General features: G+C 44.4%; 1 protein-coding gene across 2 annotated transcripts in view; it reads left to right on the plus strand.

The window, feature by feature from the left end:
• Window positions 1-26,099, plus strand: part of PTPN14 (protein tyrosine phosphatase non-receptor type 14) — a 166,003-nt gene that overhangs the window by 59,325 nt on the left and 80,579 nt on the right. For both annotated transcript variants that reach the window (XM_040636335.1, XM_008701150.2), the window contains exons 2-3: window positions 8,427-8,754; window positions 19,699-19,868. In XM_040636335.1, the coding sequence (XP_040492269.1) occupies window positions 8,581-8,754; window positions 19,699-19,868 (344 nt within the window). In that variant the 5' untranslated portion in view covers window positions 8,427-8,580. The remainder of the gene's footprint in view (window positions 1-8,426; window positions 8,755-19,698; window positions 19,869-26,099) is intronic.

A 26,099-nucleotide genomic window follows, 5' to 3' on the forward strand; every position in this document is an offset into this window, starting at 1 on the left:
TGGAGAGGCGAGAATCTTTTTTTTTTTTTTTTTTTAAAGATTTTATTTATTTATCTGATGGAGAGAGAGACAGCCAGCGAGAGAGGGAACACAAGCAGGGGGAGTGGGAGAGGAAGAAGCAGGCTCCCAGCGGAGGAGCCTGATGTGGGGCTCGATCTCAGGACTCTGGGATCACGCCCTGAGCCTAAGGCAGACGCTTAACGACTGAGCCACCCAGGTGCCCCCAGAGGCAGAGAATCTTAAGCAGACTCCACGCTCAGCACAGAGCCCAACGCAGGGCTTGATCTCACCACCATGAGATCTTGACTGGAGCCAAAATCAAGAGTCAGATGCTTAAGTGACTGAGCCACCCCCCGCCCCCCGCCCAGTTATTTTCAAGCAAATTCCAGACAACATAGTATTTTATCTATAAATATTCAAGATGTGCTTTGAATGCCTTAAAAGTTTCAGTAAAGTCAAAAATGAATGTTTTGGGATCCTTCCTATAGTAAGATCACGTCTCCCTTAGAGACCTAAGGGCAGTGATCCTCAGAGCAGGGAATGGGGAGATGATTTTTTTCAATGACGACTTGGGGGCAGTTTCAGACTCCTTGTCCTCACAGGCTTGTCCTCCCCATCCCCTCCCACGTATAGTTGAAAATGCAGCCTTTGATTCTTCCTAGAACTGGTTTACTTTGAGTGTTAGAGCAGGAATACTCTATAGAGAACCACTGCTTAGGGGAAGAAGTGATTCCAGAAGCTTTCCCACTCAAGAACCACTTTTTTGGGGGGTAATTTTTAACCACCAGGCATGGAACTGTTTACAAGTATATTTATTTCCTGCCATCTTAACCAGAGTATGCTGGATGTTAGTTAGTTGTCCCTCTATACTTACAGGGTGCTTTCAACACAGTCTTCCATGCTGTGGAATGCTCAGTTTTATAGTTTGCCTCCCTCATTGCCATTTTATTCCCTGCCAACATAATTTTCTTTATCTCTTTTAAATCTGCGAAGGGTGAAGAAGCAAGGTATGTAAAGGCATATAAAGTTAGAGTACTTGAACCGCGAGGGCGGGGGTGTTTTGGTTTTGTTTTGTTTTTGCTTGTTTCTTGAGAAAAGTGTATGTTGTTGGAATTAAGGGCTTTCTGATATTTGATGGCTTCCAGGATGTTTTGGCTTCATTTCCTGGAGTTTGACGATACTCAGCGTGCGTGTGGTTGCCATGTGGGCCCCTTTCGTGGAGGTCAGGCACCACTGGAGTGGGTCCTAGAGCAGGAATCTTCATTCTAACCTCAAATACAGCTCTAAATACAGACGTTTGGGCAAAATTCTCTCTCCCAGCACTGGATGTTTGCAAGTGAGTTAGCTGGAGGGAGAGGAAGGAATTTAAAAATGTGACCCTTCTGCCTTTGTTGTGTAGTTATTTAACAACTGACAGGGGCTTGTGCTTCAAACCTTGCACCACATTTTACTTGGCTTCAAATAATTCGACATACGGCTATCATTTGGGTATTCCAAAGCACTAAAATTTATAGAAGAAACCAACAGTGTGATTTTTCACCAAACAGAACACCGTTCCTCTCTGCTCTTCTTTAAGGGGGAATCAGAGAAGGCATTTTCTCATAGTCCTTTTTGCCCTGCGCCCTCCTACCCTTTTTAAAACTCTCCTTAGAAAAGAGACATAGTACTTTTCAAAACTGAGCTGTGCCTCCTGCAGGTTTACACACAGGATGGACTAATCGCATCATTTTTTCCTTTCTCACACCCAGACCAGGGTTACATAGTTCTGTGAGGTGTGCTTGGGAGTTGTAATAATGTGGAATGCTGGAAGAATTCCAGACACTGTTAGTAAATACAGAATGCGGCTGAACAGCAGTTAGCTTCTGTTGGTGATTTTAGAACTCACCCTTAGGGAAAAAAAAGCAAGGCAAGTGTACATAATATAGCATGGGAAATAGAAGGATGACTGTGTTTAAGATTCGGATTTTAATTTCCATCTTTTCCCCTGAAGACTGTGCAGGTAATTCAGGAAAGATGAAGGATTAAGCTGTATTTGGTTGATACTCTGAAAGGTCTCTTCACTTCTTACCCATCATGTTTAACGTTTTTTCGATCAGCCAGCTGGCTTTTTCTATATCATCAGAAAGCTGGCTTTACTTTGTGTTTTCAACTTTTCAACTTGGCAGGTATTTTGTTGATATGTTTAGGGGGAAAAGGAAGTAGAAGGTAACTCCACAGCTGGTAGTTAAATGATGGAAACTTACATATTAGAGCTTTTAGGAGGCTGATGGGTCAGGATGGGTTTTAGAAGTGACTGAAGCTCTTCTGTATGTTCTCTCCTACTGTATAGCCCATTCTCTAGGAGGCCTTTAAAGTGTAGTGTTTACAGAGCAAATATCCCTACAAATTGCTTTCGGCAATCACGGGCACATTGGAATTCTTTATGCCATCAGTAATTCCCTTGTAGTTTTTGCAAAGAACTTCCACGGGATTGACATCTCTGTGGTCTCTGAGACCACCCCCAGTCTAAGACACATCAAGGGCTGGAAAGGGCAAACTTGGGTGGTGGGAATGTTCTTTTAGAAATCTCGGTTCAATTTTTTTTTCCCCCAAAGAGCACAAGTGAGTTGAATAACTCCTCCTCCCTCTTCTCCAGAATTTAGCCTCTCTTAGGGCTCTGAAAGTCAGACCTATCTCAGGCTTCAAATTCCTGAGGTGTCACTTGAGGTCACCTGGAGGCCCCTGCCCTAGCTTGGCCTCAAAAACTCAGCTACTTCAGGATTCATTCTTTCATCATAGTGACAGATATTTATTTAGCTTTCTGCCATGTCCAAAGGAGACTACAAATCTGAATCCGACACAGATCCTTCCCTTCAAAATTCTCTTTGGGGAGCTAAGACACACCCAGGGGTTTCTCTGGCTTGAGGGAGACTGTCATATGCCATCAGCTGTAGAGATAGAGCCAAATGGGTTATAAGACCAACAGCTATTTGGAATCAGTTTCCACTGGAAAAAAAAAGACACTATACACGTTATTGACAAAGATAAGAAAAAGGCCACAGCCTTCTTACATGCCTAGGATGGGCTCTTTATGGGAGCGTTTCTTCTAGTGATTGGCTCCTTTCTCCTCCAGGTATCAGCGTTTGGGGGATTACAAGGTGGAGGGCTGGGAGAATACATGGTTCAAGTTTTATACTTCAGCTTCCCTGTGGACTTGTTACACCTTTGTGTCCAACTCCCGTGTTGCTTTGCCTTTTCTTTTCTTTTTTCTTTTCTTTTCTTTTCTTTTCTTTTCTTTTCTTTTCTTTTCTTTTCTTTTCTTTCTTTCTTTCTTTCATGTAGGTGGTAAGGTACTCAAGTCCTTCTTTTCACAGCTGCTCTGCTATCCTTTGAGCCTGGCTTCCTGTATGAGGGGGAGTGGGAAGGGGACATGTGCACACCCACAGAAGCGTTTCCTCATTGACTTCTCACAAACCAGCGGGGTGGGTATTATCTTCACAGATGAGTAAACTGAGGCTGGGAGAAGTTAAGCCACTTGGTGTTCTCCGAGGCCCGTTCTTGCAGGAAGGTTTGCACGTGTTCCGTTTGTTTCCTGAGTAAACTTTGGTCCTTGGAGAGGACCTCCCTGCTCCACTGCACTTCATGCCTTCTGTCACTAGGGTGTCCTTCCTCCCGGCAGCCTTCAATGTGCACCTGCCAATTGCTTCATGGACACAAAGACCCCGGGAGATGGAGAGATTGGAGCGTTGGTGGCACTTTCCCTGTGATTTTTTTTCCCCCCACATTTGCTTCTTATTCCCAGCCACTCTCATCACTAAAGGGCTAGGGCCTAACTCCTCTCTGATGCCACTTTTCTCATGAAGGTACATCTTTGAAAAAGAGGATCAGCAGATGATGTTTTGAAGTTCGAATATGTTACTGTTGTTTTGGAAAAAAAAAATCACGAGTCGGCACTGTTGGTTTTACTATCTACGCTAACACAAAAAGAGCCCCTTCCATTAAACGTCCATGAATGGGTCTCAGCAACATTTGCAGCTTGGTATTATTTGCTGGATATGTTCTTGAAGAGTAGATAAAACTCGATCTTTTAAGTGACTTTATTTGTAAAGGTGCTTTCCAAACAACAACAACAAATCTTACAGTAAGTAGAATGATGACCCCCTAATTTGATCTCTTTTGAAAACCCAGTTGTTGTTTTTTTTAAAGATTTTATTTATTTATGTGACAGAGAGACAGCCAGCGAGAGAGGGAACACAGCAGGGGAGTGGGAGAGGAAGAAGCAGGCTCCCAGTGGAGGAGCCCGATGTGGGACTCGATCCCGGAATGCCGGGATCACGCCCTGAGCCCAAGGCAGACGCTTAACGACTGCGCTATCCAGGCGCCCCTGAAAACCCAGTTTTATCAGGAAAATCTAACGCATCATAAACGTGAGCTTTTTAGGGGACTATGGCACTTCGTTCTAGGTTTTATAATGTTGTTCGTGTGCTGCAGTAAATAGGAGACCCCTGAGAACCACAGGGACATTAGAGTGCCAGGAGCCAGACTATTTAACAGAGAGGGACTGGCTTGTAATGGATTTCACATCCAGTCTCCTGTCTGGTGGCGTATCTTAATCCTTGCTCCCTCTGGCTATCCAGGACCAAGTGGAGGAATTAGGCTTCAATACAGAGGGTGCTGGGTTCCATGTAACGAAAAACTCCGTGCCTGTATAAATAGTTAAAAGATAGACTCTCGGGATACATGTGCTATGGATTCTTTGAGAGCTAAGCATGGCGGAAAATTCTTAGACTCTTAAGATGGTAAAACTGAAAGGGACTAAGAGGTCATCTTCTTGAACCCTGTCGTTACAGGTGAGTGTCACAGAGATTGTTTACTTGAAATCATTTAGGTGGAGCCCGTCCTAGAGGCGAGGGGTGTCTTCAATGAGCTGCTGGTACAGCTCTACGACTGTACAAGTTCTGGGTGTGAACGAACTTTTAATTTAGGTGAAAGACGTGGGTGTGAAAGATGGAGAAAACATGTCTCTGGCTCTGGAGGAGTTTAGAGTCAAACGTGCTAATACTTTTAACACAAGTTTGGTATGTTAAAATACACAGAAATGATGTGGGAGTTCAGACAAAGAATACTTTGATGGGAGGGATCAGAGACATCTATTGAAAGAGGCAGCTGCGTTTAGTACTGGCATTGAGGGTTTTCTTTTTTCTTTTTCTTTTTCTTTTTTTTTAACCTTTTGACTGTGAACGTTTTTAGGTATACAGAAAGGCTGAAAGAACAATAAAGTGAATATCTGTACACCCATCATCTAGATTTAACAACTCTTAAAGTTTTGTCCTATTTGGTCAACTCTGAATTCGTGTATGTATGTATTGGGTTTTTTTTAGCCATTTGTGAGTAAATTACAGATATTATGACATTTTTACCCCCTAGATGTATCTACTGGCATCTTCTGAAGCATTCTGTTAGACAAGCACAATTCTGCCATCCAAAACAGGAGAAAATTATGAGTAATATATTAATATCATCTAATTTCTATTCCCTATTTCAAATTTTCCTAATTGTCTCATGTCTTTTATAGCTATTTTTTTTAAACCTGGATTTGATTAAAGTTCACACATTGCATTTTGTTTTTAGAAGTCCTGAATCTCTTTTACGCCAGAGTCATGCCCTCCCCCACCCCCACATTCCCACCCCCACCCCCGTTCAATTTGTTTGTTTTAGGACATTGACTTTTTTTTTTTTTTTAAGATTTTATTTATATATTTGACAGAGATAGACAGCCAGCGAGAGAGGGAACACAAGCAGGGGGAGTGGGAGAGGAAGAAGCAGGCTCATAGCAGAGGAGCCTGATGTGGGGCTCAGTCCCACAACGCCGGGATCACGCCCTGAGCCGAAGGCAGACGCCCAACCGCTGTGCCACCCAGGCGCCCCTAGGACATTGACTTTTCAGACCACTTTTCTTACAGTTTTTTTCTTGATACCTTACCTGGCAAGTTTCTTACAAATTGAAGATTTAAATGGCTTTAAAAATCTTTAAAATAACCAGGTATTTTCTAGGAGATCTATTGCCAGATTGTTGGACGTTGCTTCTGACATTCCATTTTTAGTAGCTGACATATTTAAAATATACTGATCTTTATTTGCAAAAACAATATAAGGCAATTGTGAAATGTTACAACAGTTTAGAAATGTATACAGTATAGAGAGTTCTATATAATATCACCTCTATCTAGCCCTGTTCATCCCTTCAGTGAACTTACATTCTTTCCCATTAGTGTATTTTTGTTTCTTATAAAAATTGCAATCGTCTCTATATTTTGTGTACATTTACTTTTTATTTCACTAACTGTGCATTATGGATGGCGTCCTATAGAATATACAGCAGGGATTGTTTTTGATAGTGGCTGGGATAAACGTGTACCCAGCCAGCCACATTCTTTCATAGGTGTTTAAGGTGAGACACACCCAAATATACAGTGCCTGGCCCAGGATTAGAAATGTGGCTTATGCCCACAGAGCAAATATTTTTCTTTGAGGCTCCCTGGTTAATGTACGAGTTAAATCTTGGTGTCTTCTGCCCTGTGCTTCAACAAGTGTGGGAATGAATGTGTGAGTAGTCCACTCTTAAGGGCTCTGTATTTGAATTTGGGGTCTCTCTTTTTTGCTTTTTTGGGTGGGTCCCTACATCGTCTTTTCTACAGATATCAGACCATCAGGTTGGCCTACCTTAGAGATAAACATGACACTCTGCCAACACAAAGTGATTTAGAAACATTAATAGATTTTACCAAGCCACAGTCTCTAGCATGTGTATTTTAAGCCATCATAAAACATATACCTGTCATGCTAAGGAATGTGCCAGAGGGCAGGCATCAAAGACTGGCCGAGGCAGTCTGGGGAGTATGTTTTGCTGTGTTGTAGGGTTGTGCCCTGACAACCTCGGTGAGGCCTGGGGTACTGACAGGGAGTGGTTTCTAAATCATAAAGCCACTTTATTTATTAATTCAGGAATTTCTGTAAGTAGTTATTCATATTTGCCCATCTAAGTGTCGAGGGACTCAGAGGTAATTCTGTGGATGAAGGGTGTGAAGACAGGCTGAATCTGCTTGAGTTAAAGTTAACAGAACAATCATATGAGCAAGAGATGGTCTTTTGAACTTACGGAGAAGGGAAAGTGGAACAGAAAGGCTGTCTGGACATTTCTGGCTTCTTTGCAAGATACGTTTAATGAGCTCCCAGTGGGAGCGTTGCTGGCTCGGGGTGGAACGGTAAAGCCACTTTTGTTTTTACTGTTTTATTCTTGTGTTCTCCGTGGCAATCATGTTATCAGTCAACTTGGGTGGGACATTAGGGTGTCTGTACATCTCATTATTAGTAAGTTAAATTATCTGTAATTTGGTGGCAAGGCTTTTGCATCAAGCGTTTTTTGTTTTTGTTTTTGTTTTTTTCTTCTTAAGATTTTATTTATTTATTTGACAGACAGCCAGCGAGAGAGGGAACACAAGCAGGGGAGCTGGGAGAGGAAGAAGCAGGCTCCTAGTGGAGAAGCCTGATGTGGGGCTCGATCCCAGAACTCTGGGATCACGCCCTGAGCTGAAGGCAGACGCTTAAGGACTGTGCCACCCAGGCGCCCCTGCATCAAGCATTTTGTAAAAGAACAAAATGAGAGTCGGGTGGTTCCCCACATCTAACTGTGTAACTGGTGAAGAAAAACACAAAGAGCTGTGATATTAAATGCACAAAAGGATTCATGTATTTGAAACTTTTTGTAATGTAGAATGTTGCTGACTCTAAAAATGTGCATTCCTTCTATTTTCTATCATCCATTCTAAGTGTATAAAGTAAAAAGATAAAGCAAATAACAGAATATTAAAATAAAAACAAAGACACATGTTAATGCAAAGAAAGAAGCAGTATTGCAAAGAGGGAGGAGGAACAAGGTAAGATCCTAAGTTCAGGATCTTACTGAACTCCTCGGACCTCACTTCTTTCTTCTGTAAAAGGGGAACGTAAAATCTACACCATCAGGTGTAGATGTTAATGAGATCGAAATGAGTTAATCTATTTAGAAGTTAAACAGTCCCCAGGTTCCACTCCTGCTGCTTTCTTGAGTGGACGGGATGGTACAGTGAAAACAGCATGTGACTTTAAGTTGTACCGACTTCGGTTTGAATTCCGGCTTTGCCATTTGCTCTGTGCGTCCTTGGATGAGTTCATCTCTCTGACCCTCAGTGGCCTCAGCTATTGAGTGGATTTTATGAGATCCCCCTTGTAAGATCATTTAAAGAGCATGGCCTCTGCCAAGATGCTTGGCAGCTGCGGAGCTTGCTGCTTCCGGAATCTGGATGTCCGTCCGTCGGGGGCTGCGTGCTCACGTGTGCGCGGAACACAGGCCACGGCATCTATAGCTCGCCCCGCAGCTAATGACCTTGCTGCTCTTCCGTTCGCAGTGATCCTCCGGAGTGCCGCGCTGGGCATGGACACCTTCTTGGGCACCAGGAGGAGCACGCGCGGTGGTGTCCTCGCCGAGGCACGAAGCTGCTGAGGCCGTCTCAGGGCCGTGGGCGCCGGGAGAGGAAGGCGGCGTGGGAGGGCCGCCTCGCCATGCCTTTCGGCCTGAAGCTCCGCCGGACGCGGCGCTACAACGTCCTGAGCAAGAACTGCTTTGTCACGCGCATCCGCCTGCTGGACAGCAATGTGATCGAGTGCACGCTGTCGGTGGAGAGCACCGGGCAGGAGTGCCTGGAGGCCGTGGCCCAGAGGCTGGAGTTGCGGGAGGTAAGAGCGTGTGTGGGGGGGTGAAGTGGGGGAGCGGGTGGTGGTGGTGCTGAGCTAGAACTCCCCAAAGGGACCGCTTCCCTAACCCCTTGGCACCTGCCCGGCTTTCCAGCCCCAGCCTCGTGTTTAGAAGGATCCTGCGGTCCTTGGCATGGCCTTGATCTTGCAGCCTCGGCCGGTCAGGACTTGGGTGGGGTGGCGGCTGCACTTTTGTTCCCGCCGGTAAGGAGGTTTTGGGGGGAGCATCTAACGCCATCGTCGCTCTTTCAGACCACGGAGTGGGTAGCTGGTGTTTGGCATTCCAGCTGCACGTCTAGGAGAAAACGCCCACGGAGGGATGGATGCAGCTGCTTTTAGTTTTTGCTTGTTTGTGTCTATATTTTCCTCTTCAAAGAGGGGGAAAAATTGGAAAAGTATTTAAAACGAGCATGACCAGCGAGGCTTTTTGTGGGCACTTGTAAAATGGGTGTTTTGTTCCTTTCAGGATTCCTCATGACCCTCCTTTTCTTGGCGCTGTCTGGGAGGCTTCTCCTGGCTTTAAGTAGAGCCGGGGTTGGCAGTGTAGGTGGTCACATGATCCCTCCGGAATGAGACTCCTAGGGCAGCATGTCCTCTATAACAAGCAAGCCCCGTTGTGTCCAGCCTTACAGACATTCAGGAGAGGAGGCTTTCTCGAGAACACCCCCCCCCCACGCACACACACATGCAGGTGTGTCCTGAGAGCTGTGACGGTTGGCAGCATGGAAGTGACTGCAAGCCCCTGAGATCTGAGGACCAGGAAAAGCTCTGTGGTTGTCCTAGGCCCTGTGCCCACGTCGCCTGCCACGTCAAGGTGGTGGTGTGAGGGGGTGGTAACTGCTGAAAGTGATGGTGTTTGATGTCGTCCTGCACACCTGTCATGAACTACCTTCTCACCCATGCACACAGGAAATGGGGTCTGGCAAGCTCTTCCTCTCCCCTTGGCGTCCTCTGGGGGATTGTTCCACCTGAGCACTTCTGCCTCCTGCCAGTCTTCGTGTTTATGCTTTGGTATCTGTGATCGGGGCTTCCTTTGAAGTTCGTTTTCCTGTGATGGAGACTCTCCTGTCCCACAGATACACGCAACTTGGTAGCTGACCCTGCGGAAAAACATGGGACGTGTTCTGACCTTGCAGGTGGAAAGCGGGTTCCTTTTTGCTTATCAGTGGCACATTTGGGTATACGTATTTAAATATACGCATAAAGGAGAAACCTTAAGACTAGAGATAGGATGGTTAGGAGACTGGTCTAAATCTCTTGCACAAAGTTTAGTTCTAGGTCATTTAAAAAGATATGCAGTAGTTCGACTTCTGAGTATTCTCAGTCACTCAGGATAATGATTCTTGGCACGCGTTGGGAGGCATCTAGCATGCGCTTAAGCAGTTATAAGCTCAGTCTTTCGTGTCTTGGACTTGGGTGCAAATCATAGTTCTGTCATTTAGAAGTTAGGTGTGCTTGGAAAAGTTACTGCCCTTCTCTGGGCATCCGTTTTCTCACCTATAAAAGGGGAATAGTGATATTCACCTTATATATCTTATGGGGCCTGTTGTCAATATTGAAAGAGATACAGTATGGGAAATGCGTAGCACTGCGTCTGATAATTTAGAATTGTCCCAGTTTTAGTGTCTTGAGAATTTTTGATTGAAGGAGATCTTGAGCACCCGTAGTTTGCCAGGTACTGTGTTAGGACTTGATGAGTGAAGGTAAATAGAGTATAATTTTGTCTTCCAGCTATGCACGGTGAGTAGGGGAATCCAGCATTTAAATTGAAGATTGAATGCGATCCCTACTAAAATGCAGTGCAGGGGCAGGCCTGAAAGGCAATAGCTCCCCTTAGAGTTGTGCAGTACACAGCCTATACCACTGACCGTGGAGGCCCTGGGAGCAGGAGAGGATGTTCGGTGAAAGATGAACAGAGCCTTCACTTTCTGAATGGGGACCTGAAGGATGCCTAGGGCTTCAGCAGGTGGAAAAGGGAGCAAAGCCATCCAGGGCGTGGGGAATTGGATTTTTGAAAATGCAAGGATTCAGAAGGGCAGGCGCCATTCTTGGGGGCTAAGAAGGCATCTCTGTGAATCACCAGGTAGGCTGGAGTCTAAGGTGCAAGAGGAGGCGGGTCTGGAGATGTGTATGGTAATAATTACTCTCAATGGACTATTGTTTCTCTCCGCGAGGGGGCAAAGGTCAAACCGGGATTAGCTCACAACTGTGTTGTCACAAAGGCTAAAGCAGTGAAGTCCAGATTCTACTGTCAAGCATGTGTTGCAGTGTGATTGATCTTCTAATGCTAAGGTGGGGTTGACATTTAACTCTGGCTTTATTTTGACATGCTCTAGATGGGCGCATCCACATGAGAGCAAATCACTTTCTTTTTTTAATTGTGCGCTTTAGTTCTGTGACGGATGACGTTGAAGGTATGGCCTTTCGTGCAACAGTACTATAGCTACTTTCGAATTAAAGGGCGAGATCAAGCAATCTACTGCTTTGTTCTTCAATTACACACGCACACCTCGAGGAGGAATGCCTTCTTCCAGAAGCAGGAGGAGGAGGGGATGAACATAGGGTCTGCTCCACTCACTGACTTTCTTTGTGTTCGAGTCATTTTCCAAATAGAGCTGATGGAGCTTGAGAGGAGAAGGTGAAAATCCGTCTAAAATATAGCGAAATGTTTAGTCTCTATGAAGGCTTGGAACCCAGATTATGGTGGCTATTTGGCTTTGCCATTAGAAGTGCTCTGAAGTCTAGGTGTATCCTACACTTTATAATAGCTTTATATTAGGAAAGGAAAATTAATTTTGATTTTTTGATCTACATTAATTATCCTTTGTGTTTTTCCACTTTGTTTTATTTTAAAAATCGATTTGACTTCTTAAAGCAGTTTTAGCTTTATAGCAAAATTGAGTGGAAAACAGTCCCGTATGCCTCCTTCTCCCCCATCCCCCACCCTCCCCTACACCAGACTAGGACATTGGTGACAGTCAGATGAACCCACATTAACACGTCATGATCCCCCAGACCCACAGTTGACATTAGGGTTCGCCCTTGGCGGTGTGCATTCTGTGGGTTTTGACAAGTGCATAAGGACACGGATCCATGCGGCAGACTTTCTGAGAGCCACGTCTGGTTTTGAAGGTACTGATGTGCTTTCATTTCAGATGGCAGCGAGAGGACCCAGGCCTGGCCGGTCGGGTCAGCAAATACAGTCAGGGCTTGAGGGAAGCTGCGTATGAGAGGGTCCCCGCTCCCGGAAACCCTGGAGTTTAGAGACGAGGACAAACAAGAAACAAAGCAAAGGGTACAACCCGTGCTGAGGTGCAGAAACAGGAAAGCGTGTGGAATTTTCAGGGAAGGGCAGAGTTCGTTTTGCACGGATCTGCGCGCGGGCGTGTGTGTGTGTGTGTGTGTGCGTGTGTGTGTGAGCCCGTGTACTTGTGGAGGGGTCACGGCAGGGAGGGTGGGGGTGTTGCGAAAGGCAGGCAGGAGTCAGCTTTTGAACGGTTTGATGTGTCTGGCTAGGGATTTTCAACCGAAATCTCTTTCTAAAATGTGTCACAGAAATCACTGCCACCTTTTAAGGCACCACATCTCGTGCCGAGCGCCCTCCTCCTATCAAGTCATCGGATTCTCTTAACTCCGTGAGGTGGCTTCCCTGGCTGTGTCCACGTTACAGACGGGGACACTGCAGTGCAGGGTGACCTGCTGGCCGTGCGGGGCCAGCTCAGTCCCAGGCGGGCCGACTCCACTGTTCCAGTCCCTGGGGGTGCGTGTGTAGTGGCAGAAAAGGAGCCGTGGTAAAATGCTTTGGGAAACACCCTCATCAGTGCTATTTTTTTTTTTTTTCCCTAAAGGTGTTGAACTCAGTGTTTCACAATTATTTTAGCCTCCTGTTAAGTCCTCTTTCAACTGTTGGGAGCATAAAGCGCTGCTGTGAGATGGGAAGCCGTCTGAGGATTTCAGGGCGGAGCGTAACAGGAACACCTTGCATCTTAGGAAGGGGACCAAATAGCAGAAAGAGAGGATTGGGGTGACAGGAGGGACAGAGAAGCTAGCTGGGTGGACTTAACAATAGGTCTGGCAAGAAGAAATAAAATGGACTCCTCAGGAAAAAAACAATTTTTTTTAATTGCTTTAAGTTCAGGGAAAAAAAATAGGTATGAATTTCTGGCTAGGAACTCTTTTTTTTTTTTAAGATTTTATTTATTTGAGACAGAGAGCGAGCGCAAGCCACAGGAGAGGCAGGCAGAGAGAGGGGGAGAAGCAGACTCCTTGCTGAGCAGGGAGCCCGATGCGGGACTCGATCCCATGACCCTGGGATCATGACCTGAGCCAGATGCTTAATCTGCTTGTCCGACTGAGCCATCCAGGTGCCCCTAGGAACTCTTATTTAAGGAAAAGACTTTAAGATATAGAGGCTCAGAAAATTAGAATTCTGATAATGTGGTTAAAACATGTTTGGATTAATGGATGTCACCCTTTTCTTCAAATGAGATCTTTGGTGGAACTTCAGTGTATAAAATGGAGCTGTTGTGTTTGCAGAGGGGATGGATATCTGGAACCCCTTGTCCCTGTGCTCTTCCTACCTTCCAGTACAGTTTGAAAATCACTGACCTAGGTTAAGAGAGAAATAGCTGAAATAGTGTGTCTTATGGCTTGTTCTTATATTTAAAAAATAAATGCATGGAGAAGCAGCAGGGTTTATGACTGTGAATGTGAGCGTGGACTAAGTTGCCTGAGTTTGAGTCCCGCCTCTGCCACTTATTACCTGTGTAATCTTGGATAGTTACTTGACTGCTCTGTGCCTCAGTTTCCTCATCTGTAAATGGAAATGGTAATAGTAACCTCCATGAGTTGTTGGGAGGATTAAAAGAGTTTTTCAATGTTGCCACAGTATTACAGAGCTTTGGCACATGGGAAGCACTCAGTATGCTGGTCTCCTCTGTGAGATAGCACGTGGGCTCTCTAGACTCTGCCACAACGCTTAAGAGCGGGCTCTTACCCTTTTTTAAGTCTACTTATTTCATGGTTAGACAGCTTGAATTATTAGAAACCGTGATCATACATTTAGGCAGAATCTCTCAGTTTCTTTAACAGTTATTAAGATTGTATTGTCCCAGTATGGTAGCCACTGACCACATGTGGCCACTGAACATTCGAAGTGTGGCTAGTTTGAACCGAGATGTGCTGTTAGTGTAAAATACACCTCAGATTCTAAAGATCTAATATGAAAAAGGTTAAAATATCTCTTTAATAATTTTTATATTAGTTACATGTTGAAAGCATACTATTTTGAATATATTATTTTAAATAAAATTTATTAAAATTAATTTTACTTCTCTGTACTTTTTTAATGTAGCTATTAGAAAATTTAAAATTAAATATGGGGCTTACATTATATTTCACTAAACAGTGCTCTTCTAAGAAAGGCAAGGAGGCCATGTTAATAGTAATAAGGAATATTAAGAACTTTATTGGAATATAAAGAATTCCAGTAAAATGTAGAAATATGCCAGAATTATTTCCTTCAGAGATAATCCTGACTTTACTTTTAACTAAAGAATAATAAAGGGAGGAGGGATAAATAATTTCACAAAGGTACCTTCACGACTAAACTCTCTTCAAGACAAACCATTGCTTTATCAGGAAGTCTACTCTTGGGAATGGTGAATTCGGTAACTCTTGGACCTCTCCTACGACTAGACTAAGGAGCCCCAGTTTGTACAGGAGCCTTAAAAAAAAAATCCCTAATCATTTCATAGGGTGGGTGATCCTCAGATTTATCCCCTTTTTCTTTTGCAAATTTGTATTTTTCTTTTTACTAAAAGGTGATTTATCCCAAGCTGTGGGCACAGTAGAAACATCCCACATTTTGCTGTTTTCATAACAGCTAGAATTTGTAAAGATACTGAATCTTAACTAGCTTAAGCTAACTTCCATGAAGGATATTTCTGTGGTTTGATCGTATGCTAATTTTCTGGGCACTGGTAAGGTAACCTGCGATGATGAGAGTACTCGGTTAAATGGAATGCCTCATTTCCTGGCCTGTCCGATAATAGTGGCGTTTGCTGTATTTGAGAGCCTGAGCCTCGCCATACCCACATATGTTTGTATTTGCACAGGACTAAAATCACACTGATGAAGAATGAGCTAAAGAGTAGACTGCCGGGAGATCTCTTGGCTTTGAATTTTGTATTGCCTTTTGCCTTTATCAAGATTATAACGTGAGATCTTATTAGCGTACTCTCAGTTCTGTGAGGCAGACTGGAACCAGTGTCTGTTTTCTCGATAGCTTGTAGGTGAAATAATTTCCCCTGTCTTAACTTGTAAGTCTTCATCTTTCTGGAGATTTTGAGTGAGCTGGACAGCCTCAGAAGAGTGATTTTTTTTTTTCCTCCCTTGGCTATGAGGTTTGCTTCTTGGGCCTGTGTTATTTTACAGTCTCATTTCTGATACTTTGATGAAAATGGGCTAGGCAGATGGAGATGGGGCGGTTGTTACTTAGAGACGTGTCGGTTACAGAATCCCAGACCCGCCCAGGGCAGAGGTGCGTTACACACAGGGTAACGGACCACCGTCCAACTCTTATCCAGCGGTTTATTTTCCAAAGCCGGTGGGATGAAATGGCATCAAGTGCTGTTTCAGAGTCTGCTTCTAGGCATCTTTTGAAGCATTTTCCGTGCCTCAGTGCAAATTTTAATGCTTGTGTGTAATTCTCATCTATTTTATGCGGAGGCATACTAACTCTGTTTCTTAATTTACAGCCGAAGTGCTGGCTGTGACAAGCAACCTATTACAACGTAATGCAAGATAGTTCAGACTCTTGCTTCTGGATGATTAACTCTTCAGAATGCTTGAGATAAGATCATGGATTTAATTCCTGGTAATTGCCAAGGCTGCACCTGTAACCCTTGCAGATTGCATCAAAGCCACGCCATTGGTCGCAAAACTGGAAAAACAAAATCCTCAAAGAATCTTTCCCTACAGGTAGAGGAACAAACAAACGACAACAACTCAAACTGTTCTTCAAGGCCTTTATTCACTAGCATCTTTTTCTTGGTACTGAAGGAGGGATCTCACTTGGGCGCTAAAATATTCACGCACCAGTCTGCCACTGAAGAAACTATTTTTGAGTGGCTGTATGTATTTCAGCTTCCTCCGTTAAAATGAAAAACTCCAAACCAAATAGAGCAGGAAACCACTCCTACGAAAATGTCACGTTCGTGTGTCTCTCCTCACGCCGTTTCTTAGTAGTACATTTTTAGTCATTGATTCCAAGATGTGGTTCCTTTCCCTGGGAACCCGTTCTTCTTTTTTCTTCATTGCAGCGAGCTCATTGCAGAACTCAAAGCACCAGACCTGTTTTCCGAAGAAAACCAGAGAAATTAAATGGGGTTTATAGCTCACCCAGAGGTATCGTGAGGATTAGCTGGACCTGGCTTGCGTTTGCAGCTTGAGAGAGAAATAAAAGTGCCTGGGGTACTTACTCGGGTGGTAGGATGGGATCCTTTTGGTCAGGGAGGAGGCGGTTTCTATTTGGAATCACCCCACCACATTCTCCTGAACCGCGTGGCAGTGGTTAGCAGGGCAGCTCAGCTTTCGGGAGGATTCAGTGGGAGTTGAAGCTGGCAAGTGAGTTATGAACCAGCCTGGTGTGGTCTCAGCTGGGCCTGCTGGGATTAATGGTCCCTTGGCTAATACACAGGAAGTTGATGGGTGCACATGCTGGTGTCAGTGAGAGGTTAGTTTCTCATGCCTTTTCCTGGGAGCCACTGTGTAGACGTGGCACAATAAACTCGTGCTGCGTCAGAAACTGGAATAGAGCAGGCCGAGAACTTTGAGACAGGGTCTTTCTCCTCTGTTGAATACTCCAGGGTAGGGAGATAGGTAGAGGAAGAATGGGGGGTGGGGGTGGTAGGTTGGGAATGGAGGAAGCTACCTGATGGGGATCTTGTAATGGGGATTTTCTTTCCCACGAGATAACTGAATTCAGCATCTCTAAAATTAGGTTTTTCTGGCCATTTAGGGGAAACTGTGGCTTCCAGGTTACCTACCTCTATCAGTTCTCCCTTGTGCTGGACACCCTACTCCTTGAGTAGTAATGTAGTTATCTCATTGGACAAATGCATAGTGGGTCACTCAGATGTCCTCCGGAAAATACCGCGTGGCAGCAGCAAAAAAATTGTATGCCCTGAATTAGGTTTTTGCAGTTGACGTGGTTTATGTTGTTATTCACAGCTCTGTACTGTTAATTATGGCTCAAGACTGTTACTGTGATCTCTCGCGTACCTCGTCCTCCTTTTCATGGTTTGCATGTGTATATGCGTATATCTGTGCGCGTGCACGTGCGTGTGTGTGCCACGGAATAGTCTTTCTCGGGCTGCTTTTTGGGGGAAGATAGGTCTGATTTAATGACTGGGTGGGTGGGAATGAGAAAAGGAAATTTAAAATACTAGCCTTCAAAGCACAGGAGCAGTAAACATTTTAAAAACTTTTTTGGGGGGCAAAGTTGATTGTAGAATGTCTATGCAGTTAATGTGGACCCGTTCTAATTTGAATGTTACTCATTTGAGGGGATGTTGTCATTTGAATGAAGTATGGATCATAAAATGATAGCTCCAAATGTCAGGACCGCTTTTAGTGAAAGTTAATAAATCATGGTTTGGCCTGTGAAGCAATTGCAAAGCTTGTCCTCCCTTTCTCCACCCAGGCTTATAAAAGCGCTCTTTTCCTATGAAAATAACTGTTACATAGCGTGTAACTGTTGACACATATTACCTCATTTATTCTATGCAAACTCACTCCTAGCCACCCAGAAGGCAGTGGCATACCCTTAAACAACACTGTGCTCCATACAGGAATTCAGAATGTAGAACTGCCTTGGACCCTTCTCAGACAGTTTATTAAATTAGCACCCAGATGACCTCATTTACAGGTTAGCTGAAGCCTCGATCTATAAGCGTAGATCCCCTAGGACGGCATCAGGGTGATTCCAGTGTCCCATAAACACCTGTAAGGCTCTAAAGAAAATCTTAGGGGAGGCACTATTTTGTGATTATTTTTTTCTTACACCTTTTAGGTTTTTATGTTACTTATACTCCTTCCAGCTTCTACTTTTGCCTGCTTTTTCTCATTTATTTCCAGATAACCTCTGTTTTCTAATCGTGTGGTTCATAGACATGCCAGGAGTGCCAGTGAAAAAGATTTTTGAGGCTTGTCTGCTTTCATTTACCGATGACGCTGGTGATGATGATGGTAGTGATGGTAGTGATATGGTGATGATGATGGTGGCGATGATGGTGACGACAGTAGCAGCGACAGAAAGATCCACTGCTGAAGTAGTTAGTAACGTGTGCCGTGCGCACGGTTCAAGACACGATCTCATTTGTGTCCCTCACAGCCTGTGGGCGATGGCTGTAAGAGTCATCCCCATCTTACAGATGAGAAAGCTTTCACACCCTGGAGGCCCAGCCGCTTGTATGGAGTCATTAAGACAGTGAGTGCAAACCCTGGGAGATGAACGGACTTCGCAGCCTGTTTTCCTCTACAGCCACATTTCATTTCCTCTACATCGTCCGTCACATCGGAACAACTAACAGACTCACCAAAGCTGGAAAGTGAATGATAGGGTCAGAATTCACTCAAGCAATTTGTCCAAGCCGATGGAAATAAAACCTTGGCTCTGTTTGTTGACATTCTGTTGCTCGAGAAATTCATAGATTCCTCCTGTGAACTTGCCCTTTAGAACATCACGGAGCAAAGCTGATGAAGTCCTTGTTCTCATCTGAAGGCACATGCATTTGGAAATATCCTATGGCATATGTGGGTCGGGAGCTTTATAAGCGAGGACGTGTCTGGTTTTCTAGTGAAGTCAGAGGCAAAACTTTCATTACAGATTTTGGTAGGGTTGTGGCAGGGATTGATCTGTGGTCACGTTGAGGAGATGGCCAGCTGCAATGGGAACATCGGCCCAAGAATGCCTTTGGAAATTAAACATTGTAATGAAAACATTCTTTTGAAGGCAGATTTCCAGGTGTGCTGTAAACTGTTCTAAGCTATAATTGAAATATAAAAGAATATTTCAAAAGCGGTGATCTGTTTTTTGGTGATTGTTTTGCTAATCCTGAAATCCTAGCACGAATTAATGTAAAGACAGGATTGGATGCATAAAAGTGCCTGTTGTAATCATTTAGCACGTTGTTCAAAACTGAACTGGTTGAGGCTTCAAGTCTAAGGGTGAAAATCTCACTTTCATCTCTCAAATCCCACCATAATCTGCCAAGAACAGCCACCAGGGGCTCCTGTGGCAGCTGTGGAGACATCCTCCCATTCTCAAAGCTTGAGGTGGGGGAGAGATTGGCGGCAGTTCGTGTATAATGAAGTGGCAGAGGCCGATGTTTTTCAAAGCGCTTCACGAGGACTCAGAACGAGTGAATCAGTTTTCTGTTAAACTCTGGTACCATGTGTGGAAGTCGTCTGAGATGGGGAAGGCTTCAGTTGGCAGGAGGTTTTGTCTTAGTTGAGTAATAAGTTATTTTGCAGCAGGTGCAAGAACTATGTTTGCCTTTGCCAGCGTGTTCCACGTGAGAGCGGGAGGCATTCCGAAGGCACGGGAAAGTCAGCCTTGGGAGTGTAGGAGGAAAGCCAACACTGCCCCCACCCTGCACCCACCCCCCCTTACCGAACAGAGGCACGTCAGGATCCACACGGACAAGCAGTAACCGTGGGTACAAATACTGCATCGGATACTCCGTGTAGATCGAGGCACGTGGTTTCTTTGAGCTTGTCCCAAAGTTAGAAAGTACAAGCTGGATCCTGGTGTTTGAGCTGGGAAACCAAATGTGACATGAGGTGCTGGAGTCTTATTTTCCTGTGCAGTCATGGGATACCCCTTATGAGCAGAAACTGATGCTATTTTCCCCTTTTATCCAGACACACTACTTCGGCCTCTGGTTTCTCAGCAAGAGCCAGCAAGCACGATGGGTGGAGCTGGAGAAACCTCTGAAGAAACATCTGGACAAATTTGCTAATGAGCCTCTGCTTTTCTTCGGAGTCATGTTCTATGTGCCAAATGTGTCATGGCTTCAGCAAGAGGCCACAAGGTAGGTGCATTTTTTTCCCCGTGTTCTGTATAAGGGTGTGGATTCACTGCGGGGCTTCAGATGAAGTCGGTGAGCAGGTTGATGCAGGGGTGTGTATGTGCAGGTGTGGGTAGTGGGGGACAGGGTGGAGCAGTTGGGGGTTGTTTACCGGTTGCTTTGCAGCTTTAGAATTGTGGTTTGAATCCGTGGTGCTCATCACCCTGGGGGTTCCCTGTGGTGCTAATAAGGTCGCAGTGATCCTGAGGCAGTCGAATATGGTGTCTAGCAGCCGAGAAGTTGGAGACTGGGGGTCAAATGGATGTGCCAGAATTTAATAAAGAATTAACCACCTCATACTTGTTTGGTCTACTCTTTCCCTTAAAATGCTCCCAAGCAAAATGTGGCATCAGACTTGGATTTGAGGATTGAGAAGGTAACTAAAGATGGGAACAGAGTTGAGGAGAACATTGAGAGGGCGAGAGTTTTGCTTGTCCTTGGTCACAGACGAAGGGACAGGAAGCCATCAGTAGAGAGGAGACCTGAGATTGGTCCTCCCCTCCCACTCATTGGCTATTTTGCCTGGAAGAAACCGCCTGCCATCTTTGAAATGATATTTTCCCCTCATCTGTAAAGTGAGGGATTTGCATACGTTTCTCAAGTTCTGCTAAGTCGGCTGTGCCATGAATGAAACCGTATTGGTTGGTGTTAGTACGGCTCACTTATTGGTAAGAGTTTTCCACTAAAATATGCAGAGGGGGCACATCTCCTCATCAAATGGTTCTTTCTGGTAATAAAGGGAATTAAATTAACCTTCTCTTTTTCACCTTTTACTTGGATAATGGTATTCAGGGTACCTGGGGAGCAATACCAGTGACATACTGAGAAGGAGCAGTGTGGTCCTTGACTACGGCATGTGTAGTTGCTTAGATTTTGAACTTTTAAAATAAGGATGCACTTAAAATTTTTGTATACATTTTACAGTGATAATTTCCATCTTCTTCTTCTTCTTCTTTTTTTTTAATCAAAATCTTTTGTTAACTGGGTGGTATTTCTGTCAGCAGAGGCCATAGTTCACAGCCTGACCCAGAAAACCCGTGTTCGGTCTTCCAGGTGTCATTCGTTTGAAGCACTTGGGTGGCTGTGGTGCACCATTTTCAAGTTTGTTCACTTACGTAGGTTCCTTTCTGTGCGAGAAGTCATTAACTCCTCAGAATGGGACAGTTTTCCCTGGCCTCTGAATCCTCCCGAGCACTTTACACAGGGTCGGGAACATGGCTTTAGGCTATTAAGTCCTTGCCGATTCGTGGCTCTCAGGCTATGAAATGCAAGGCAGTGGGTAACAAGGTGAAACATGGACTGTAAGTTAACGCATGTCGGGCCAAGTTCAGTCTGAAAGAAAAGATGAGGTGTTGCTACTCTGGACAGACTTACGCGGGAAGTCAGCTGAAGTAACGGGTGAGGGACTCCGCAGTTGTGCTTTATGACGTTAAAACAGGTTGGTTAAGCTTAGAAAAATGAAGACTTGCAAGAGTGCAGTAGCTGCCTCTGGAAATTCGAAGACTCTTGTGGGGAGGGAATTCTGTGTTAGCTCTGGAGCGCAAAATTCGGGCCCGTAATAACTGAAGTGCAAGGACTTGAAAGACTTTGGTTATTTGACTCAACGCAGGAACACTGTTTCTGGGTTTTTTTTCTTTTTTAAGATTTTATTTGTTTATTTGAGAGATAGACAGAAAGAGCAGGAGCGGGGAAGAGAGGGAGAAGCAGACTCCTCATTGAGCAGGGAGCCCCATGCAGGGCTCGATCCCAGGACACCAGGATATGACCCGAGCCAAAGGCAGATGCTCAACAGACTGAGACATGCAGGCGCCCCAGGAACACTGTTTCTAATAATTAAAGCCATAAAAAGGTGGAACAAGCAGACTTATAAAAGAGTGAGCACCCTGGTTCCTGGAGGTGCTGTGGGGTGGAATCTTGGAGAGGAGACCGCCATATTGCGTAGGGGGTTGGACTAGATCAGTAGTTCTCAAACAGACCAGGGCCTGCTGTATCACAGTTACCTGGAGCATTGACTGTAAGTGTGATTCTCGGGCTGTAACAGAAGTCTGAATTGGAATGTGTAGGCCTGGGGATCAGGAGAGTAAATTGTTTAAACAATATTCTTCTGGTGCTTCTGATATTCATCCAGAATTACCGGTATTACCGGTATTACCAAATGAGTTAACCTCCGAAGCTCTTGACAGTTTTAGATTTTCCAGGTAAGTAGACTTCATGCCAGATCATTTGACTGTCAGTGTGTGGATTCACAAGTGACACAGCAAGTGTTTAAATCTCAAATTGATGCACGGAGTGAGATTTATGATGGCAGGGGTTATTGAGACTGGAGATCAGGAAGGACCTCTTTCCTTCTTCTTTAGAATTTCTTTTTTGCTCATTCCGTTTGGTTCATTTCAGATGAGTTTTGATAAGGAGTGAATGAAATCTTTTCCAACCCAGGATTTTGACGCAAAGTCTGTTACTGTCCTTTGAGCAGAAAAACTAACAAAGAAAATAAAACTTGAAGGATGTTTTTAGACTTACACATGGAACTAAACTTTAAGACATAGTACTCTCTTTATGGCAAAGGATGTTTAAAGTTAGGAGCTCGGTTAACGTGAGGCGTTGTGGGTTTTTGTTTGTTTGGATTATTTTTGGATTATTGTTGAGAGATTTTTGTTGCTCCAAGGAGCCCCAAAACTGGAATGTTCCAAGGGATGTCAGAGCAAGTGAAAGACTTTAGCTGGGAAGATGAGGAGATAAGAGAGAAAAGTGTTGTTAAGTATAGAAAGGAAAATGGATGGAGAAAGGAGAGAGAGAGGAAAATGGCATATACTTGGGAAGTGACCCAGTGTGATTCATGAGACGTTCCCTGGGTCGTGGGCATATAGACTAGATAAGAGTACAAAGGAGACCTGGTTTGGATGGAATGCCATTTTAAAATGCTCAAGGGTTGCTGGGTTTGGTGTTAGAGACCAATAAATGAGCTGAACTCTAGGTGAAGAATGCTGCTAGTGGTCATTAGGAGCCTTTGGGAATCTGAGCCTTCTTGGGAGGTTCTAGAAGTATCGGGGTCCGAACTGAACACTGAAACCGTCTTCCAGGCAGAGCAGCCAAGGAAGAAGCAGTGGTGGTAGGGCAGGATTCCAGAGGAATGTTTCACAGAAGGCTCCGACAGCATTCATTAGGAGCGGGTTAGTGACTCACTCTTCAGCCATTCGCTGCTATCTTAGTTACCAGGCATCTCAGGTGGAGCCATGCTTTGGCGTCTCTGAGAGCACCTGGAATCTGCCACTCTGACACACAAAAAAACAGTTAGTCTTTGTGATGCCCTGCAGAGTAAGATATTTGCATAGATTAGAAATAGGAATCTGTCTTTTACTGTGGGCAACCCGTTGGAGGAAGCAGCCATTCAACCATCTGTGCTTAAAAAATAAGCCTTTGTCCGGAGCCAACCAAACTTGTTTTCACCCAACACATGTTTGCAATGGTTTGGCTGCTTCTATCTGAGAATAAAACAGGCTCTATAACATTAGTAGGGCTCAGCCATTTCTTTCTGAATAAGGACAAAGAGTTTAGAATGAGTACTCTAGTTGTTTTGGGGGGTGATTGTGAACCCACATGTATCAAGACACATAGCAGTGGAAGGAGGGTGTATTTAAAAGTTGTGTATTTCATCTCTTGTCCCCAGACAATCCGACCCTTGAAAACTTGCAGGGACTTAATAGAATACTAGGAACAGCAGAACAGAAATTTGAGAATGATGTGGATTGTGAACTCTCTCAGAAAGTGATCGACTTTATTAAAATGATCAGGTCCAGATTTTTTAAATTAGAAAATGGAAAATTATCAAGTCCAGATTTTTAGAATTAGAACACTGGGAAGCTCTGCTCTTTTTGACATTCATTTTGAATGTACTGTGTTTCCTCTCACCTCCTGGATATGGTTTTTGAAGAACAAACCTCTTCATCAGAGAAGAAACTCTGCCAAGATGCTATGATCGAGTTGGAGAAGAAATGGACAATTCAGGTTCTACCTTGAGGTGATAATTGAATAAGAAGATAAAAGATATCAAAAGGAGAATACACACACAGGAGTCCACATGGAAGGAGAAAAAAAAATCTCTTGATATTCTTACGGAAGTGCGAAAAAGCTGATACAAAGAACACACTAGTAGACAGATGGACGATGAGTCATGAAACCATAGGAATTAAAGAGATTAAGACCAGGGTTTGTTAACCCCACTCCAAACTGTAAGATGCATTACCTTGGGGCTTTGAAAATGTCAGTTTTCCTACTTTGGTTAAAATGACTCAAGGGATGGGGCCACCATCATTTTTTCCACGTTGCTTTCCTTCTCTCCTGTTCCTTTTTGCCAGCTTCTCTGTTCAGCAGAGGGACTCTTGCTGGCCATTCCTCTTTCCCCGTTATGTTCTCCTCCTGACTCTCAAAGGAAAGATTTTTGCCATGTGTTTTAATGATTTACATAGCAACGGGCTCAGTATAAACACGGGGGTGTTCAGATTTTTCTGGACATAGAGAGAAAAAAGATGGTTGGTGAGAGGTGGAGAAATCCTCCGTCAAACAGAAGGGTACTTAATAATAGCAAGGGGAAGCCAGAAAGCTGCTGGCCCAGGTCACTGCTTTTAGTTTAGGGCTGGGGTTTTTCCAAGTCTTTCTCCAGTGAGGAAGTTCCTCTTTAGTTTTTTCAATAGTAAAGAGAACATTTGGAAAAGAGCAATTTTTTTCAGGGTGAATTTAGGATTCAAAGAGTTAGTTACTGACCATATGCCACGGTTTCTAAAATTTTTAATTCTCGGACGTTTTCCTTTTACCAAAACTCTTTTGTCTTTGCTTCCCTCCCTGGTGAATGGTACGTATGCAAAATGCAGAGGAGCTTCTCTTGGTCCAAATGATGTCAGAGACCCTTTCCTCTTTTTCCAGGACCAGTCTGTAGCTTGCCTGTTCGGGAGGGGCTGTCTGCCCCCCTAGTTGCGAGTGCTGTGCAGAAGCAAAGCCCCCGCGCTAGCCAGCACCGTCGCGCCCCTTGCCGAGGACAGTCTTAGCACATCTGGTACATCTGGCGGCCGCTCCAGGGCTGTGGGCCCTGTTCTGAGCTCCTTCTATCGAGTGGGTGCTTCCTCTGTTTTCTGCACTTCTCGGCCTCCGTGGGTCTCCCTCCTTTTTAGGCTCACAGTTCATCTCTCTACCTCCCACCTTCTCTCAAGTACTGGACGATGAGGCTGAATTCTAGCCTGGGAGGTGCACCTGCCAGTTATTATCAGGAGGACTTAAAAAGTACTTCATCTCAGGGGCGCCTGGGTGGCACAGCGGTTAAGCGCCTGCCTTCAGCTCAGGGCGTGATCCTGGCGTTATGGGATCGAGCCCCACATCAGGCTCCTCCGCTATGAGCCTGCTTCTTCCTCTCCCGCTCCCCCTGCTTGTGTTCCCTCTCTCGCTGCCTGTCTCTATCTCTGTCAAATAAACAAATAAAATCTTAAAAAAAAAAAAAAAAAGTACTTCATCTCTGCTTGGGCCCGTGTCGGGTTCTATGTTAAATGAAGTTCCTTTCTGGGAAGAACTTACTGGACAGGGTGTCATCTCACTAACTGGGAATAAATGCCCACATTGAAAACCGCACTGTTGAGGTATAAAGAGGGTGGGTGCATTTTTTGGTGATGGTGAGCGATAAGGAAGTTAGGTTATTACCTGTATAGACTACGATGGGGGCTCTTTTCCTCCAGTTACGTATTTGGGCCTATGGCATATGGATGGCAAAGCCAGATTAGATGAATCCTTACATCCTCTTGAAGGCCAGAACGGTGTTTTGGTTTTTTTTGTTGTTGTTTTTGTGTGTTTTTTGTTTTGTTTTGTTTTTAAACTAGGTTTCAGGAAGTCATTCCAGTGACCTTACAAAAGCTTTCTTCACCTCTCCTTTCTTGTAAATACCGATGCTTCCCCCCCACCCCAGTAGGCTCTTGCAATGTGCCTTGCGTGCTATTGTAAACAAGTCAGCGTTCAACCAATGTTTAAAGTGTCTCTTTTAAAAGCTCTGATTATGGTAATGTTTCCATTTCCTTTTACAACACCATTTATTTTGTTCCTCCGGTTCTTTGAGTTCTTTTATTATTTTGAAATGTCATTTTAATGGCTATTTAAAGTTTACCCGTGGGCTGGGAAATAGGGACTCCCTTCAACTCAGACTTAAGATTCAGCATG

The sequence above is a fragment of the Ursus maritimus genome, unplaced genomic scaffold (genome assembly GCF_017311325.1).
Source record: "Ursus maritimus isolate PB19 unplaced genomic scaffold, ASM1731132v1 scaffold_2, whole genome shotgun sequence".
NCBI lineage: Eukaryota > Metazoa > Chordata > Mammalia > Carnivora > Ursidae > Ursus > Ursus maritimus.